Consider the following 19,016-nt stretch of genomic DNA (forward strand, 5'->3'; position numbering starts at 1 on the left):
CTGGCGGGTCCGGTCTCCATGACGGTCCTGGCAAAGGCTCCGGGTGTGATCTGGATGCAGCGTTTGTAGAAGTTCCTGTGTCGGATGCCTGCGTCTCCTTGGTGACTCGGGATACAGGATCAGGTGTCGATGGGGGGCCTGGGGACTCTTCGGGAATATCTGTCCATCCTCCTCCTGAAAGATCGGGTGCGTATGTTGTCACTGTCCGTAGTAAGTGGTCATACTCCTCGACCAAAGAGATACTTTCTCCCGCGATAATTTTCTGCGCAATAATCGCCAACACTTCCCGTAATTGTGCAGATGTTGTGTAATATCCGTCACGATATAGCACTAACAGATCGTCAGCGGATAACTGTACGTCCATGATCGTACAATGATTATTTCACGAAGACTGTTTTGTGGAGAGGACGCCGTTCTTTATATACGCAAACATGACGCAACAGTTATCTCCGATCCTAACGGTTCTACTGACCCTATGTGGTTATCCCGGAAATGATTAACAGTCTTCACCACATGTTTTCCTCGTTGATATCACTATGTAACGGTTTTCTTGTTTATCTGTAAACAGAGGAAACAGGATGTAGATAAATTCTTAACGAAGGAACGTGTGAAATGTTTATCTATCGACAAAGGAAGAAGGACGTAGATAAGGAAATAGCTCGGCTCCTAATTGAGCTAGACCGGAAGTGATGACAATTTCGTAATCTGCACGTCGAGACCTTTCATTAGAGTGGTCGGAAGGGGGGTCTACGATTGAAAATAAAGAAAGTAGGAAACGGCCGGTCCTAGAACAATGAAACCTGGTTCACCGGAAAGAGGCCTTCACTCCGAGTCCAACAAGCTATCAATCATCCTCCTAGGTCAATTAGGAGTCGAGATATAGCGATTTTAAGTTTGAAGGTCATTTCAAGGTCAAGTTGTCCAATCGATAGATCTCGAGGCGTAGAATCCGAATATGGTGTCATTTCCGGTCTAGCACTTCCGGTTACCGAGATATCCGGGTTTGAAGTTTCAAGGTCAACGTCAAGGTCAAGGTCAAGGTCAAGGTCAATGTCATCTCAAGGTCAAGGTCAAGGTCAAGGTCAAGGTCGTCTCAAGGTCAAGGTCAAGGTCAGGGTCAAGGTCAAGGTCAAGGTCAAGGTTATCTCAAGGTCAAGGTCAAGGTCAAGTTAAGGGTCAAGGTCAAGGTCAGGGTCAAGGTCAAGGTCAAGGTCAAGGTCAAGGTCAGGGTCAAGGTCAAGGTCAAGGTCATCTCAAGGTCAAGGCCAAGGTCAAGGTCAAGGCCAAGGTCAAGGTCAAGGTCATCTCAAGGTCAAGGTCAAGTTCAAGTTCAAGGTCAAGGTCAAGGTGTATATGTATATGTAATATATATATATATATACTCTGACATATGTGTGTGTGTGTGTGTGATATGTTATTAGCGGTCATTAACTTACGGTTACAAATATATATATATATATACTGTTATTAGCGGTCATTAACTTACGGTTACAAAGGTATACGGTTTTACACTTTAACCATGAGTTATGTGTGTTAGCGGGTTCTGTGACATACTGCGAATGGTTTGTCATTCTCGTTAGCAGAATATGATACCGCTATCCACCCACTTCCGTAGAGATATCAACATCCACCCATTTCCTTACAGAGATATCAACATCCACCCATTTCCTTTTGATATTGCGAATGGAAAATGAAACTTGTCGAATACACTGACAGTGTTTGTTCTGACATCTTATAGAAGCCATCAAGAATATGGAGAGAGAGAACTTTGTAAGTATTCCAAGTAAATAATTAACATAATCATTTTTTATATATATTCAATATATGTTTATTATTTCCATTTATTCAAAATACATATATGGATCAGAAAAACAGTGTTACTCTGCACACATGTCAAGTTATGTACATTACATATATAGAAATAACGAAAATTGAATAAGATGATTAGTGTGTTAGCATTGTTAGTTTTTAGTTATCCAATTTGCGTTTTTTCAAAATCTCTAGCATCCTCTTCTCCATTTCACCTTCTGTACCCCCCATTTTATCTATACCTCTCTGCTTCCGCACACCTTTGAAAACTTCCATCAGTTCAAAACACACTTTCATGCTGAAGTGGGATGGTACATAGGTAGCTTTTCTTATATTTTCAATAAACCCCTCGAACACCGGACTTGTTTGTTTCTTGTCGCATATGTACGTGAACAGCTTGACGAGGTTGTCGAGCCTAACCTCCATATCCTTGCACACCTCTTCCAGATTTTCCAACAACTCTCCAGCTAAACCATTCTCCTCGCAAAAATCTACAAAGCACGCAATCTGCTTCTCAGCCTGCTTCGCATGGGTCTTGCTCCATAGATTCCTTCTCTCACCTCCACTTTCAGCTTCATTTTTCACATTCGCGTGTAGGAGGTCAAATTCGAACGGTAGGGATGCCATCTGGAAATAAAAAACAAAAAGTAAGACATATGTTTTTTTGTTTTCAGCAAAAGTTTTTCACCATGGGCAACATGATGCAGACACAGTTCATATTAATGCAGATATTCGGTGTGATGACGGGTACGGAAGAGACGTTTCTCAGAAAAATAAGGAATATATTGGCGAAATATCACAGGATAAATCAGCAAAACAGAAAATTCTTCAAGCAAAAAATAGACGCCATGAGGGGACAGTTGGACCAGATGGAAGAGGAGCTGGACCGGAGATTCGGTACTCATGATATGCAGAACGAGATTCAGGACGAGTGCCGTACCCACCAAAAAGGGTAAATACCATATTTTATAATACAATATTTTGACACGTCTATTATATTGGAATACATTTTTTCTGGAATTCTCAAATTATAATTTCTTATACACGCATATTTACAATTTTTCGATTAAAGTATCTGATAATTCCCGATTCACACATAGAAACATACTGTCCTATACTTACAAACGTTCTTCTAAATTTAAACATTTTAATCATTACTAATTCGTTCTATATATTTTGATATGCATTTTCTCACAAAATATTTCTATCTATTTACAGGTTCGATACTCTCCGAAAAAGACATGTAAGACGTTACCAGCATCTAGAATCAGGGAAGAGTTTAAGACGAAAACAAACTTCTTCATCTTCCACAACAGTAAACCCCCCACCCCCTCTAATACCTACGTCTCCGTCACCTTTCGACCGTTCCAAATCTTCTGCCTCTACTACTCACACTCTTGCTACAGAACCCGTGCCTCTCGAACCTGCAGCTCTTCCACAAATTCCCCCTCCGAGTTCTGCTCTATTTTTCGCACGCCTGTCCTCCCCCCTGATACCGAATGCTGGTAACTCTACTACTTCACTATCTTCGGGTGGAAATAACCCCCAACCGGAGATAGTGGAGATACTTTCCGGAGAAGAAGAAGAAGAAGCTCAACAGGTATAAGTACCGAATCTCCGGTGAGTTTTCTGTTTTTTTATATTCTATCGCTTCTAACTTTGTATTCATAGCTCATTTTAAATATATATGTACACGTTCATTACTATTTTTAAATATCGATCTTTTTTTATTTTACCCTCAGTTTCGGAAATTATACCCTACTCCGGAATACAGAACAAAAACAATATGCTTTCTCACCGTTCACTCTTCGTCAATTTCTGAGGTGTCCGTCTCTTCTATGATATCTGGGTACCGCCGTGTCGGTGGGGTTCTACTTCCGGAAAACTGTTCCTCCACTTTGTATATGCTGGAAAGAAAAATGAATATTCTTTTCAGTCCACTTATTGTCGGATCGTTACCGTACTCCAGTAATTCCGCAGGATCCAAAACATGGCCGTTCACACCCATTACCGTGCCCATCGAGTTGTTTAACATTATACCGGTGTGGAACCATTTGAAAATCTCGTTCAACGTTAATACAGAGTCTCGGTAACTTTTTCGAAACATCTGCATTAACGTTGAAACGTCACAGTAATCAACTATCATGTAGGACTTGTGGCACCCTACTCGGTAGACACGTGGGATTTCCTCACTAACTAGCTCCTCCAAATTCTCATAGCGAACCATCTCGATGCTTGAAACAGAATGTCTCAAATTCTCGCCGGCTCGCATCAGATATTTTGTGGCAACACATTGAGGAGGAACATGCAGATAATCTACATTTATATGCTCGGAATTTAACTCCGTCTCTGTTTCCTGGCATATACAGTTAGTTGAGGTAACCCCCGTAACTACAATGAACGGCCCTGCCTGGTACCCGTGTGCAGCTATATCATCTGCTACCTTCTCCGACCACACACAGTACGGTAAGTGGCTGTACACGGGAGCTCTCTCTGTAACAAAATGTGTCTCGCATAATCCGTGCGTACGATGTCGGGAATAGAACATACTGATAGCAAATCCGTCATTGTCCAATTCCAAACATCTTTCACGCGATACATTCCTGCTGTAATATGTGACCAGAAGAGATTCTCGGAATCTTACAGGTGCATCTATAATCAGCAACTCACAATCCTTCCCACCAGACAATTTTGGTTTGACCGACGACTTCACTTTCCCTAGACCAGAAATCGTAGCAGGGTATGCCAGACACGTTGTTTTACATGGAGAGTACTCCGTATAGCCATATAAGGGGTTAGACACAACATTCTTCAGAATATTCTGTTTCCTCCTCCTTGAACGTTTACCGTCATCATCGATACGTTTTCCTCTGCAGCGTTTTAGTTTCTCGTATACATGATGGGCGGCATTTTTTTCCTCCCAACTACGTCGAAATTCTGCTTCGCTAATACAACTACCCTCATACCATTTCTCTTCCGTACTCCCACCTGGACGTATCGATGATTCCGGTAAACTTTCAGGAGCAGGTACGTCACTACTACAATCCGAAACTGGTTCAGCTGGGGATAATTTTCCAATCACCCCACCGAAAAACGTCAACACCCAGGACACCAAACCCATCATACTTACCTTCGAATAGCGGTTCTATCGCTTCCTCCGGTAACAACTATCTCCAATGATGTACACAGCTGAAGATGTCTGGTGAATAGTGAAATTCAAACACAACGGAACTTTTTATATACCTACCTACCCCTCCTCTTCCTCGCTGATAACTTCTCCCTGAAGTTCCTTGCGCATCCTCTCGCGCAGAGCGTCGAGTGCCCACGTACCTCGTCGATCCTCCTCTCCCGGTATCACATACACATCCACCTCTTCGGAGAAACGTACTGTTTTCTTTTCTTTCCTTCCGTTCTCCATCCAGCAAAAACAGTATCACATTTTCTCTATCTTTGCATAACCAGCACATGTTCCTACACAAATAGCATTTATCTCAACTAAACTCATAACCAACGCCCCTAAAAACCAATTACACACATCCGCTCTTTTCCTTTTTCCCGCTCTCCATTCCGCCGCCTACTAACGTATCCTGCACACAGTCATACCTTATCAACGTTCCCACAAACTTCTACACGCCCATTCCAAGAAACATCCGACATGTCCCAACACGTGTTCCACAATCTCTCCATATCACTTCAATATCCCAACACATTTCCTTTCCAACTCCTTTATCTTCTCAACAGTCCACTCTTATCAACTTCAACAGTCATTTACGCCCCCAACCGAAACGGAAACCCATATCATGGTTCACTTCCTCATTAACAACAGGAAACCCCAACCCATATCAACATTCCCAGAAAACCGTCACCTCATCATTAACAACAGGAAACCATCTTATCAATTCCCCAACCGACTTTTCCTCCTCCCCCCCCAATCAAAACACTCCTCACAAATTAATCACAACCCATTCAATGACGTCACACCAATCAAATCACTCCTAACAAAATAAACCCCACCCATTTATGACGTCATCACCCAAAACACCCACCCTTGCTTGCCCACACGGCTTGGTCATCAATTGATCTTTGATCGATCTTTTCCAATCAATTGATTTATCGACTTCAACGGGGGTACATAACTACTATTATGCAGAGAAAAATTGGAAATTGTTGAGGCGTGTTAGGTTTCCAAGGCAACGCAAATGGAAATTTGCTCTGGATGAGACCAAAGCGACTAAAACGACGATCTCTGGTCGAGGACCTGTGCTAACATTTGATGAAGTCATACAAGAAGACTGAAGGCACTTTAGTAATTACATACAAGGTAACGAACACGCAAGAAGTAGAGGAGTTAATTTCAAAATGGCGACCTTATGTACGTACATTAGTATCCTAAAGCATTCTGAGTTGTAGGTGCCGAATCTAAGTTAAACAGCTTGTGTAAGTATTTGGTTCACGTATTCATATTGTTTCATTGTATTATTCTCGTTTCTTCGCACTCTTCTCACTTCATTGAATTCTTCTTTCTTCTTTGAACTCTTCCAGCTTCTTTTTATTCTTCTCGCTTCTTTGTATTCTTCTTGTTTCTTTACATTCCTCTAGCTTCATGTATTCTTTTTGGTTCATTATATTCTTCTCGCTTCTTTGCAGTATTTTTGCTTCATTGTATTCTTCTTGCTTCATTGTATTGTTTCGCTTCTTTCGGTCCTTTATGTTTCTATGTATATTTCTTGCTTGTCTTACTTGCTTGTTTGTATTCTTCTTCCCTTTTGTATTCTTCTTGCTGCTTTGTATTCTTCTCGCTTCTTTCTTTGTATATTTCTTACTTGTCTTCTACTTGCTTCTTTGTATTCTTCTTCCTTTTTGTATTCATCTTGCGGCTTTGTATTCTTCTCGGTGAGGCCCATGCTGCCTCATATGAATCAGTACCTGGACGCAACGCTGGTGGTAAAGGCAGGCGGGCGTGATGCTGATAGCATCATCCCAACGGTTAACGGTATCAGGAATATGTGGAGCTCTACCTCCACATCACCCCATGTGCCTTCACGGCATGTGAATTATTCTTGCCTTTTAACACTCTTCTGGTTTCATTGAATTGATCTTCGTGCTTTGTACTGTTCCCTTTTCTTTTAATTGTTTTTGCTTCTTTGTGTCATTCCCGTTCTTTGTGTTATTTTCTTATTGCAATCTTCTTGCTTTCTTGTGGTCTTCTTCCGTCTTTGTATCCTTCTGCCTTCGTTGCATTCTTCTTGCTTCTTGTGTTGTTCTTGTTTTTGTTCTTCTTGCTTCTTTGTATTCGTCCCACTTCTTTGTGTCTTTTTCCTATTATTCTTGCTTCCTTGTGTTCTATTTCCTTCCTTGTTTTTTTTACCGCTCCTGTGTGTTCTTCTGCTTCCTTGTGTTGTTCTTGCTTCTTTGAATTCTTCTTCCTTCCTTGTATTCTTCCCGCTTTTTATGTTATTTGTGTTTTTGTATCTTCTTGCTTTCTTGTGGTCTTCCTGCTTTTTGCCTTCTTCTAGCTTCTTCGTGTTCTTCTTACTTCTATGTATTTTGCAGTGTATACTTCTCGTTTCTTTGTATCGTTCTCACCTCTTTGTATTGTTCTTGCTTTTTTCTGCTGATCTTTCTTCTGTGTATTCTTCTTGCTTCTTTCGTATGAGTTTGGTGTTCGTGCTTGGATGGTAGGTTTCTCGCTATATATACAGAATCTATGAAAGGCCAACAAGTTAGAACCCCCCGTTAACATGTTTTGTCTTAAATGGAATCTCTCTACTTCAAAGTTAGGGGAAGCTATTTATAAAATTAATTGGCTTTGTACACGATCAAATGAACATCGAAAAACCCATTCAATTCCACACATAAATCTTGGGGTAAGAAGTTACCCTTCCTCAAGACACCCAAAGGTACACATGTGCAGTTTCTAGGCTAGCGATGGGCTTGCGTCTGGATTCACAGCCAGAACAACTTTTGGGGTGGCTTGTGTTCTGTTCTCTCCAAATGTCTTTGTGATTACATTTGGAACATTGTAGTGGAGCCAAGTAACGGTACTTAGTTACTTTTTGAACCAAGTAAGTGTAACTCAGTTACTTTTTGAACCAAGTAACTGTACTCAGTTCCTTTTTTGAACCAAGTAACTTTACTCAATTTCTTTTTGAACGAAGTAAGTGTAACTCAGTTACTTTTTGAAAAGTAAGTGTACTTTTGAACCAAGTAACTTTACTCAGTTTCTTTTTGAACCAAGTAAGTGTAACTCAGTTACATTTTGAACCAAGTAAGTGTAACTCAGTTACTTTGTGAACCAAGTAAGTGTAACTCAGTTTCTTTTTAACCAAGTAAGTGTAACTCAGTTACTTTTTGAAAAGTAAGTGTAGCTCAGTTACCTTTGAACCAAGTAACTTTACTCAATTTCTTTTTGAACGAAGTAAGTGTAACTCAGTTACTTTTTGAAAAGCAAGTGTAATTCAGTTACCTTTTGAACCAAGTAACTTTACTCAGTTTCTTTTTGAACCAAGTAAGTGTAACTTAGTTACTTTTTCAACCAAATAAGTGTAACTGTGTTACTTTATGATCCAAGTAAGTGTAACTCCGTTACTTTTTGAACCAAGTAAGTGCAACTTATCTACTTTGTAAAAAAGTAACTTTCCGAAGACTGATCATTTCATCCGACTTGTGTCCCTTGTACGCCTTCCTCCGAAGTAAGACAGACGCAAGATACACCCCTTCAAAGATTCTCATTTTTAGCGCCTAAATACCGAAACTTTCTTTTGTCCACATTACCCACGTATCCAAATAATGAAATCTTCAGTAATACTAATATACTTCATTGTGGTTATACCTCTCGGAACACTTTATATGGAAGTAAGAAATGTTTAAAATTAGTGCAAGACGTTGGAATGAAGCCTAGAGCTTGTTCCTGGATTGTACAGTCACCAGTAATAAATATGGGACGACTAGATCCTGAAATATTCGCTTCCGTGCCAGGCGTTGTGTGTGTTGCCTAAGTTAGGCAAAACACACGACGCCTTCAGGGAAACGAGTATTTTAGGATCTACGTGTCCCAACTTTGCTGGTGACTGTACATATATTAAAAACATGTTAACAATTATCTTGGAAATACTCATAATGTTATTCGAAAATTATTTTGTGGCACTTCAGGTGCGTGTGTGTGCTTGAGGCGAAATTTCAAACACGACCACTTTAGTAGATGATTTACCAGTTATTGGTACTTTCTGACAACATCCTGCATAGACCCCTTTATTTTATTCCAATAATTGGCATCTCTCAAACCGCATGCTGATTGAAGTTACGATATTCAGGTATAGTTCGTTGCACTTCAAAATGTAACTGAGTTACAGTTACTTGGTTCAAAAAGTAACTGAGTTACAGTTACTTGGTTCAAAAAGTAACTGAGTTACACATACTCAGTTCAAGAAGTAACTCAGTTACGCTTACTTGGTTCAAAAAGTAACTTAGTTACACTTACTTGGTTCAAAAAGTAACTTAGTTACACATACTTGGTTCAAAAAGTAACTGAGTTAAACTTACTTGGTTCAAAAAGTAACTGAGTTACACTTACTTGGTTCAAATGTAAGTAAGTACCGTTACTTCGTTAAAAAAGTAAGTTAGTTACACTTACTTGGTTCAAAAAGTAACTGAGTTACACTTAGTTGGTTCAAAAAGTAACTGAGTTACACATACTTGATTCAAAAAGTAACTGAGTTACACTTACTTGGTTCAAAAAGTAACTTAGTTACACTTACTTGGTTCAAGAAGTAACTGAGTTACACTTACTTTGTTCAAAAAGTAACTGAGTTACACTTACTTGGTTCAAAAAGTAACTTAGTTACACTTACTTGGTTCAAAAAGTAAGTGAGTTACACTTACTTTGTTCAAAATGAAACTGAGTAAAGTTACTTGGTTCAAAAAGTAACTTCACACACTAGGTGTGGTGAAGGTGTATCCCGATATCACGCTGGTGCAAGGAAATGACGTTCAAGCAAGTAGACGGACAGCGGTTCTAAAGTTCAGAAGATTCAACAAATGCCTGCCTCCTGCTTTAAACGTTCATTTGATAAGCTAGCACGCACCACGTGACTCATACACCACAGGCTACACCGCTCCAGAACGTAGTGCAGACGGTGTAGACACAGGCCCCTAAGTAGAATTGATGTCCAGGGGGGCTCCCGGGTTATCGTGGGGAAGGGGCTTTGTAAACAAAGTCTATTTTTCAAAAGTGTAACAGCATTAAATGAAAGTAAATTATGTGTGTGGGGGGAGCGTGGGTCGGGGAGTAGAGGGGCTCATTAAGTTATAAGGGTGATCCATAAAAATCGCCGGATTTGAAGTTGCTATAAATGAAATGTATTTTTGGAAAAGAAAGCACAAAACACATACCATTATCTTCAGGAGATTTAAAGGTTTAAACATGGAAAACAATATCGGGCATATGCCCCCCCCCCCGCCACTAGCCCTACACGCAATCACTCGGTCCATGAAATTCACCATGAGCCGATCACACATTTCCCCATCAAGAGTGTTGAGGACACGTCGAATTTCTTGCTTAAGTTCCAACAAATTTGGGGGTTTGTTCTGGTAAACTTGTGACTTGGTGTACCCCCACAAGAAAAAGTCACATGGTGTCAAGTCACAAGATCGAGGTGGGAAGGTTTGGTCTCCTCGCAACGAGATTATCCTGTCCGGGAACTTCTCACGCAGCAGATTGAATGTTTCTTATGAAGTGTCGCAGTCTTGTTGGAACCATACATTTTCGATGTTCATTTGATCCAAACGAGGCCAAAGAAAATCAGTTAGCATTGCACGGTAACGAATTCCATTCACTGTCAGAGCATTTCCTTCTTCGTCTTCAAAAAAGTAAGGACCGACCAAACCCCCACTCAAAATCCCACACCAAACCGTAACTCTCTGAGGATGCATTTCCTTTTCCTGAATCACTCTTGGGTTCTCAGATCTCCATATTCGGCAATTCTGCTTGTTTACGAGCCCGTTTAAATGAAAATGAGCTTCATTGCTGAAAATGATGCGCTTTGCGAAACCCTCGTTCTCTCGTTCCCTTTCAAGAATCCAGTCAACAAATTGCCGTCGTTTTCTATGATCCGCTGGTTTTAGCTCCTGCGTTAACTGCACTTTGTACGCGTGCAAGTGCAGATCTTTCGTCAAGATTCTTTGCATTGTTGTTGGCGCCATATGCAGTTCTTGAGCACGACGGCGATACGATTTTCCAGGACTCACAGCAACAGAATCACGCACAACAGCAACGTTTGCTTCACTCCGGCGACTTCGAGGGCGTCCAGGGCTTTTGATGTCTTCTGTTGATCGAGTTTCTTCAAATTTCTTGATGAACCTAGGAACAGTTGATTCGTTCGGTGCATGAAGATCACCAAGTATCGTACGGAGTTTCCGAACAGTCACCGCGAAACTTTCACCATTCTTGTAGTGCGTTTTGAAAATCAAAACTCGCTGTTCCTTACTGTACCTTTCCATGGCGTTAGCAACAAACACAAACAGTAGAACAACTGAAACGCTTCTCAACACAAAACCTCAATGATAACTGATAACAACAATCGGACCAACAATGCTGCCAACCAAACAAAAAAAATATGGCGTCCTTTTCAAATCCGGCGTTCTTTATGGATCACCCTTTTTATATATCTTACAGACATCATACAAATACTACATTTTTTATATCTTATAAATAGAGCCCGGAAGTTCAGGCATTTATTTTCCTTAAAATAGGCAGGCAAAAAGGCATTTATAATGTGGTAAATAGGCACTAAAAATGAAAAAAAGGCAAAATAAACCGAAAAAAGGCACATTTAGAAGTCGCTTACTTTTATCTATAATTTCTGGCAAAATGTTAAAATCTAAATTGGGAAGAGCATTTCAATTTTCTCCGTCTTGATTGCACATAACTACAAGGTGCTTTTTAAGTTCTAAACATTCATTGATAGTTGCCTGTCACAGAGAATGTTTTTCACAATAGAAAATGATCTTTCTACTTCGACAGAAGTTATTGCAGCATACATAAAACAAGCTAATGTAGCTGGACTCATTTTGGTAACAGCATTTTCACCTTTTACAATATCACAAATTGCTTTCAATTGTTTCACGTCCTCATTTGCACTCACTACCCGTTAGCACTTTTCCACAACAGCTCACCCCTTTTCTCCTGGCACTTCCATCATCTACTGCATAGATTCCTCGAAGATTTTCATGGATGCTACAAGAGTCTCACCTCTTTTTTCTAGCTTTGTAATTGTCTCTGGCAATGCACCATAATGTGCAAAAATAAACGACAGTTCATTCTTCAGTTCCGAATAGCACAGGAGTTTTTTCACTTCACGAATTGAAGCCGCTTCATTTTCTGGATGAGCATCGATCACCTCACTGATCTTTTCAAGGTTGTTAGCATAATATATAGCTGCTGATATCCAGGTTCCCCATCTGGTCAAAACTGGTTGCGGAGGAAAACTAAGCTCAGGCGTAACTTCCTGAAATTTTCGGGTTCGAGAGGGAGATTTCAGAAATATCTTCTTTGTGTTCGAAATCAACCTCTCCACTTCAGCAGTCAATCATGCACAAGGAAATGTTAACCGAAAGGCAATATCCTGACTCAGCATGAAATACATTTTTCTCACACTTTTCTCCTTCAGCAATGTTGAAATATGCGTGAGTTCAATATTACTTAAATAAGGCGAAAATTATTCACGTAATAAACGGAAGAAAAATAAATGCCAACATTTTTTTTAAAAAAATGGTCAAATTTCATTGAAAAAGGCAGAAAAAGGCATTATAATTAAAAATAGGCAGTGGGGTTCCAAATAGGCAAAATAGGCAAAATGAAAAGTCTTCTAAAACATTCGAAGCAACATAAAAAACGTATATCCGGAAAACTTTTATCAATATATGCAGTAAATAAAAAGAGGCATTTTGCCAAAATTCCGGGCTCTACTTATAAAATATCACTGGAAGTGTTAATTGGCTGCTACTGAAATCATCCCTTACTACACACTCCATACTACGTTTGATGATACAGATATTTATATCACACAAGAAAAATGGACAGTATTCAGTCATTGTGCCTAGCGAACATTCCACTCCCGGGCCGAAACAATAAAACTCACCTTCGTTCCATGCTGGCCTTTGACGCAGATACCGAGGGAATTTGCATGATGACGTGTCAAAGTTACATGTTTCTGTCTAAACGGGAGGTCGCAACTCGAAACAGGGACAGCGAAGGTACAGGTAAAGAAGCTCCCCTGTGAAGAAACTTTCTAAAGTTTAGAGAGGAGAATCTTCTAAATACTTGCCGCTATTTAGACTTCTTATAATTAAGATGAACGAATCATAATAACTGGTGTTCATGTTCTGTGAATTTATCCTTCACCAAAGTTGTGAGCAAAATAATATTTGCTGTCTACATTTTCACACTTCACTGCAAATTACACAAAATAGTTTTACCTAATGTAAAGGGAGCTGACGGCAGTGCCAGGGGGGCTGAAGAAAGTTCCGGGGGGGCTCAGCCCCCACTGGCCCCTGCCTGGTTACGGGCCTGTGTAGACACCACACCAACGAAGTAGACGAATCGGTGTTACATCTACATAGCCTTGAACGGTGCCCGCACTTCCTGCAAATTCCTAATATCCCTTCAAGGATAAATGAGTGCCAATAATAGGGTTCCTAACCCAAACCCGCAAATGTTCCTTCGCCACTTTATGTATTATACCGTATCATACTCGCAAGGGCGTTACAGGAAGAGATAATACGCTAAACCCTGCATCAATCACCACGTATCATACCCTCCGGTATGAGGGATCGAACTGGGTTGATGTAGCTCAATGATCATTCATCCTTGATTATAGAGCAACTCGCTATTCATGATAAGCTTGATGGTAAGGTGCGACAGGTACTAACTACACACTTAAACGCCAAAACACAACACTTGAGTTTAAACCCCTACAGACTGGATCAGCATGGCTATAGGAGAAGGTATACCTGTCTCTGTACAGCTGAAGTTCTGCGGTGAAAGCATATGGTCGCTACCGTACAAAGAGTCGGACTCGCCTCAACACGGTGTCGCCCCATGTCGTCCACTCCGTCTCTTTCCACAATGCTCGTGACTGACTGCTAGCTTCAAAACTGACCACTGACCTCTCTCTTCCCAGATATTTATTCAGATTGCTTTTACTAAACAAATGCAGAGTCAAACCTGTAGTCTCTTCCTTGATTGCGAATATTCTACACCTGTTTACAACGAAGGTGATCAAGGAAGCTCGGCAATGTCTGACATGACATTCCTTACATGTTTCTAGCAATTTCCTGTCTGGAAAGGTGATGGCTAAATGTCTTGGATTTGGAGTTCTTTGTACTTTACATTTCCAAAGATTCTACAAATTTTTACGATACAAGGTGATCCAAAAGTCCCAGGACACCTTTTTTACTCTGAAACGAATGCGGTAATGGCAGATTCAACTTCACCTGGGTTCATCGGGGTAAGGGGCTCATGTGTGAAAGTGCTTCCGGGACATGGCCGCCATCTTGAAGTCCGCCATATTGGATGGAGGTCAATTTTTTCGAATGGTAAGGGGGGCCATGTGGGGTATCAAAACACATTAGAATTTTCCAATAAATGCAATGCTGTAATTCGTTTTGTGATCACAGGCCCCGCATGATGCGGTAGCGAAGATGGTGTGCGTCGCAGATTTCTCCCACAGATGCTCATGCTGGTCCATGCAGAGTGGATGTCACGCCTCGAAGAGAGTTCGTCATGATGAGAACCACATTGAGCACATTCTCTTCTAGGACATACCGGTGGGTAGCGCAGCACGCGGTTGCCATCTTTCAGAGTGACAATAACTTTTTTACCGTTACAGCTATCAAAAAAAAATAACTACAGCATTGCATTTCTTGGAAAATTCTAATGTGTTTTGATACCCCACATGGTCCCCTTGCCATTTGAAAAAAAAAATAACCTCGATCCAATATGGCGGACTTCAAGATGGCGGTCATTTCCCTGGAGCACTCTCACGCATGGGTCGCTTACTCTGATATTCCCAGGTGAACTTGGATCTCCCATAACCTCATCCGTTTTAGAGAGTAAAGTGTGTCCAGGGACTTTTGAATCACCCTGTACTTCCCGCAACAATGCGACATGTGGAACTAAGTCAGGGACGTAACCTCCAAAAGATTTACCAAGTACTAAAATGTAATAATCGAAATATACTTATTTATAATTTTTTGTTTAGTCGATGGTTATTTCCGCCGAAATTACTGGGACGCAAGGATTATATTGGGATCATAACCTTAAACTTGAAAATTTAGGCACTTATTAGGTATTATACTTATTATACTTATAATAATATGACTGAAATATTAATCAGGAACGTTACTTTTCGTCAAATGGATCTCACATTATTTTTATTGAATAAATAGTTAATTCTTTATGTATTTTACATCAATTTCCTTAATTTTGGCGGCTAGATAATGAGTACATTCTGTTATATCCATTCTTATACCGTCTTTTTACCTACTCGTGTAATGAAAATACAATATGAATGAATATGCCTGTTTAATTAATTTAATGTAATTATTTTAATTTAAACCATTATTATAATTATTATTTTTATTATTATGAGGCACTTGGTTCGGACCACCTGAAATATATTTCTAGATACGTGCCTGAACCACCCATGTGAGTATTGATTGGTTGAGTTGGTGTTTAAAGTCCACATTATACACAGTAAGGCTAATCGGGACTGGACCTACAGTTTAAAATGATCCGAACCACTATGTGCTTTCACCGGGAATCGAACCCGGAACCCCTTGATTACAAGGCGACGACGGTACCACTGCGCCATCGGGGTAGCCCATGTGCGTATTATCCAAATATGTTTTTTGGAGAATACTATGGAAAGTGTACAGTACCTTTTGCATATTACCATGATGGTGCAATGCGTGTTATACTATGTAAAATGATGACTATTTAATATTTCTCTCTCTTAAATATACTGACCAAAAAACCCTATTTTCACAGACCACCAATCGCAATCATTGCAGGAGAAATCGTTTGAAATAAAAATTTACAAAGACACATTACGCTTACAGGAAGAAAAAATTTGTGGCCATTCAATACACGCAAGAATTTTAATTCGTTTAAAATATCTTCAAATTATATCAAGTTTGTTTATTGTATTTAGATGGGATGAATATTATTGTTGGTGTTTGCCCTAATTATGAGTTTTTAATTATGGAAATGAAAGGCATGCACTCTGCCATCTGTTGTGAACAAAAACAACTAAACCCATGCTAAGAAAATGCAGTACTTTTAAGGAAAATACATTTTGTGAAAATGTAATGTGGTGCTTATTTCTTTGCAAGCTCTTCTAGAATTGCCAGAGGCCATTCGTGCTTCTCTTGGGCCGAGATATGTAGGCTAATTAGAGAAGTAATTTACTGCCAATTAGGCACCTTCATTATGAAATGAAATTCCTTTCTCTCTTTCTTATCTTTTTTTTAAAAATATCGTTTGTCAATTCCAGACGAAGAGAAGTCACTTCCCCTTCTATCTGCGGTATCAAATTATGACGTAGATTTTTCAGTGTCAAATTTTATTTGTAGATGCAATAGTAGGTATTAGTTTAACCAAGACTCGCACACTTTCGTCGTGATCTTTGGCCATGTCTTGGATTCCTCAACGATCTTAACGCCTTTGAAAATATCTGAGTGTTTTATTGGATGAAAGGAATCGAGTAAGTAGTTACGTTGGATTATTTGAAAAGTCTAGAACGTAAGGAATGTGTGTAAGAACTCTAATGTTGTACAAATATTCTAAATATTATTCTCTATTTCCTTAATAACAAACTGGGTAAGTAATATCCGCTGAAAAAATAGTTTCACGTTTCAATCAAATTCAATAGCGACACTAAATTGGAAAAGCAATATAGTAGAAGGGATGAGAGAATTCTGGCAACAACCTTGTCTAAGATCAATTGATACTATAGTCTATTTTGGCCAAAAATAAGCTATATTTTCATATCTTCTGGTGGATTTAGCTAATTTATAGGTATAGCAAATTGCCTAACCATGCTAGGAATTCTAAACCCTCGTACTAGGGTGATTAACATTCTTGAAATGTCTAGCTTGGGAATATTCTACTCTCAGAGTTAAGTGACACTCTGTTGATTGGTTGAGAGTGTACTTAAATTATGCTCCAAATAGGTGACTAGTCTTGTTTGAGAAAAACAATTTCTACCTAACATAGTTTCTTAGTTATAATAAAAAACTATTATATTTGCTTCTACTTAAAGTAGTTCATTAGATATGAAAAACTGACTATTCGATTACCAATAAAGAAAATAGACACTACTTTAACACACCCTGTCTTTTATCCTCATTTGTTGTGAGTTATTATATAAACGAAAATACACGACTTTTAATACACCCTGTCTTTTATCCTCATTTGCTGTGAGTCAACGTAGGAAAAAATGTATATGACTCTTGGGACGTACTGTTTGGTCTGACGTATTAATCACCTACATGCACATGTATTGATCTAGTCTGGAATTTTCCTGCAAACAACATACAATGTTTGTCTGCTACTGATAAATTTCTCATGTACTCATGCAATAGGGTAATGTCATTGATAAATTATCTTCTTTGTGACAACTAAGTGGCTTTGTATATTATCTTTCAGTTTTCCGCTTACGTGCCATTAGTAGATTTTTCTCCTACCTGCGTGATCTTTATTACGTAGTGGGAATGAATGCATGAACTTTTTGAGTTCAAGGTTTGTTGTTTATGGTTTGAAGTATTTGGTCTGAGATATGAATTACCTTGTGCGTGCTTGCTGGTAATTCTAAAAAAAAAACAACTTAAGGTTGGATATTATTAACAGAAGTATAATTCTTGAATGTTTGGCTAGTGAATATTCTACCCTAAGGTCACGTGACTTGGTTGTCTGGTTACATATATGTATATATATTAGTATGCTTCTTCCCTCTTCTCTCCTCTACACTTGAAGATTTTGAGAATTGGAACTTATACTTGTAAGTGAAATTCGGGAATATCCCGAAAACTAAGCTGGCTTGGGAATGTCCCGTCAGAGTCACTTGACCACCTGCTGATTGGTTGAAAGTGTGTGTGTGTTTTGCTTGGGCATTGTCACCAGTTGTTAAAAAGTAGTTGTTACTGAGAGTTGTAGTAAATTTTTACGAGAGCAATTGTGATATATATGTATAGTTATAAGTGTGCTGTTGATGTAAATTTTATTAATACACAAAATATTTTATTATTTTTGAGGCAAACATTTGAATTTCTAGCAATATATATATATATACACTAATACCCAAAATATTTTACTATTTTTGATACACTTAAGCATAAACGTGTGTCTCCAGCAAAATCTATATATAATAACCATTTTTCAAAATAATTTACTATTCTTGATACACTTAAGCAAGGATTGGTTTCTATTCAATTGTTAAAAGTATTTGTGTTAAATATATTATCTCCAAGTGAGATTGAAATATTGACACCCTCTAAAGTTGTAATATATCCAGAAAAATGTATATATAAATACCAAATAAAAACCATATTTGTGGTAAATTTATATCTAAAACAAATTTGTCAAAACACTTGGCAATATGCACTGCCCAACCCATAAATCCTATATTACCAACCCAACCCTGTTCAGATTGTAGAACTGTTATTAGCATACCCCATATGAACAGACATAAGAAGATGAGTTGCAAATCTCAACCATCAACCAGCCAGATTAATCCTAGAAAAAGAGAAGCAGATATAGATCTAACTGATGGTCATGAACCAAAACAAAGTAGATTTTTGGCTACACCTAGTGCAACAGCTTTTGGTGGTCGTCTTAATGATTACCCTTTTGAATCAGAACCACATTGTGATATCAAGAATTTCTTGAAGAGCATAATATCTTCAATAATAGAACTCCTGAAAAATGAACTTAAAAATTAATCTATCGAGTATAATACTAGTCTATCCTCTGAATATGAGAAATCTGATGAAACACGTCATACATTTTGCCATTGTTCCAAGACCCGGACTCTAAATTTGAGTGATATAGATAATTTGGAACAAATCTATGCCCAGATTATGGACACATTAGTTAGAAAACATGAGGAATTTGAGGCTAAAGGATCTGGATGGAAATTATGTGGGAGTCC

The 19,016-nt window shown here is 39.0% G+C and overlaps 1 protein-coding gene across 1 annotated transcript; it reads right to left on the reverse strand.

Moving 5' to 3' along the window:
* Positions 1-1,966: 1,966 nt before the first annotated feature.
* On the reverse strand, positions 1,967-3,659 carry LOC145996869 (uncharacterized). Its single transcript, XM_083133415.1, has 2 exons — positions 3,608-3,659; positions 1,967-2,436 (listed from the first exon to the last, which is right to left on the reverse strand). The coding sequence occupies exon 2, from the start codon at positions 2,434-2,436 to the stop codon at positions 1,969-1,971; it is 468 nt and encodes a 155-aa protein (XP_082989541.1). The 5' UTR covers positions 3,608-3,659; the 3' UTR covers positions 1,967-1,968.
* Between the last annotated feature and the right edge of the window lie 15,357 nt (positions 3,660-19,016).

This window comes from Lepisma saccharinum, chromosome 13 (genome assembly GCF_977018435.1).
Source record: "Lepisma saccharinum chromosome 13, izLepSacc3.1, whole genome shotgun sequence".
Taxonomy (NCBI): Eukaryota; Metazoa; Arthropoda; class Insecta; order Zygentoma; family Lepismatidae; genus Lepisma; species Lepisma saccharinum.

Bases quoted from the DNA above. Each gene is read 5' to 3' on its own strand.
- LOC145996869 (XM_083133415.1), bottom strand. From the start codon at position 2,436: ATGGCATCCCTACCGTTCGAATTTGACCTCCTACACGCGAATGTGAAA.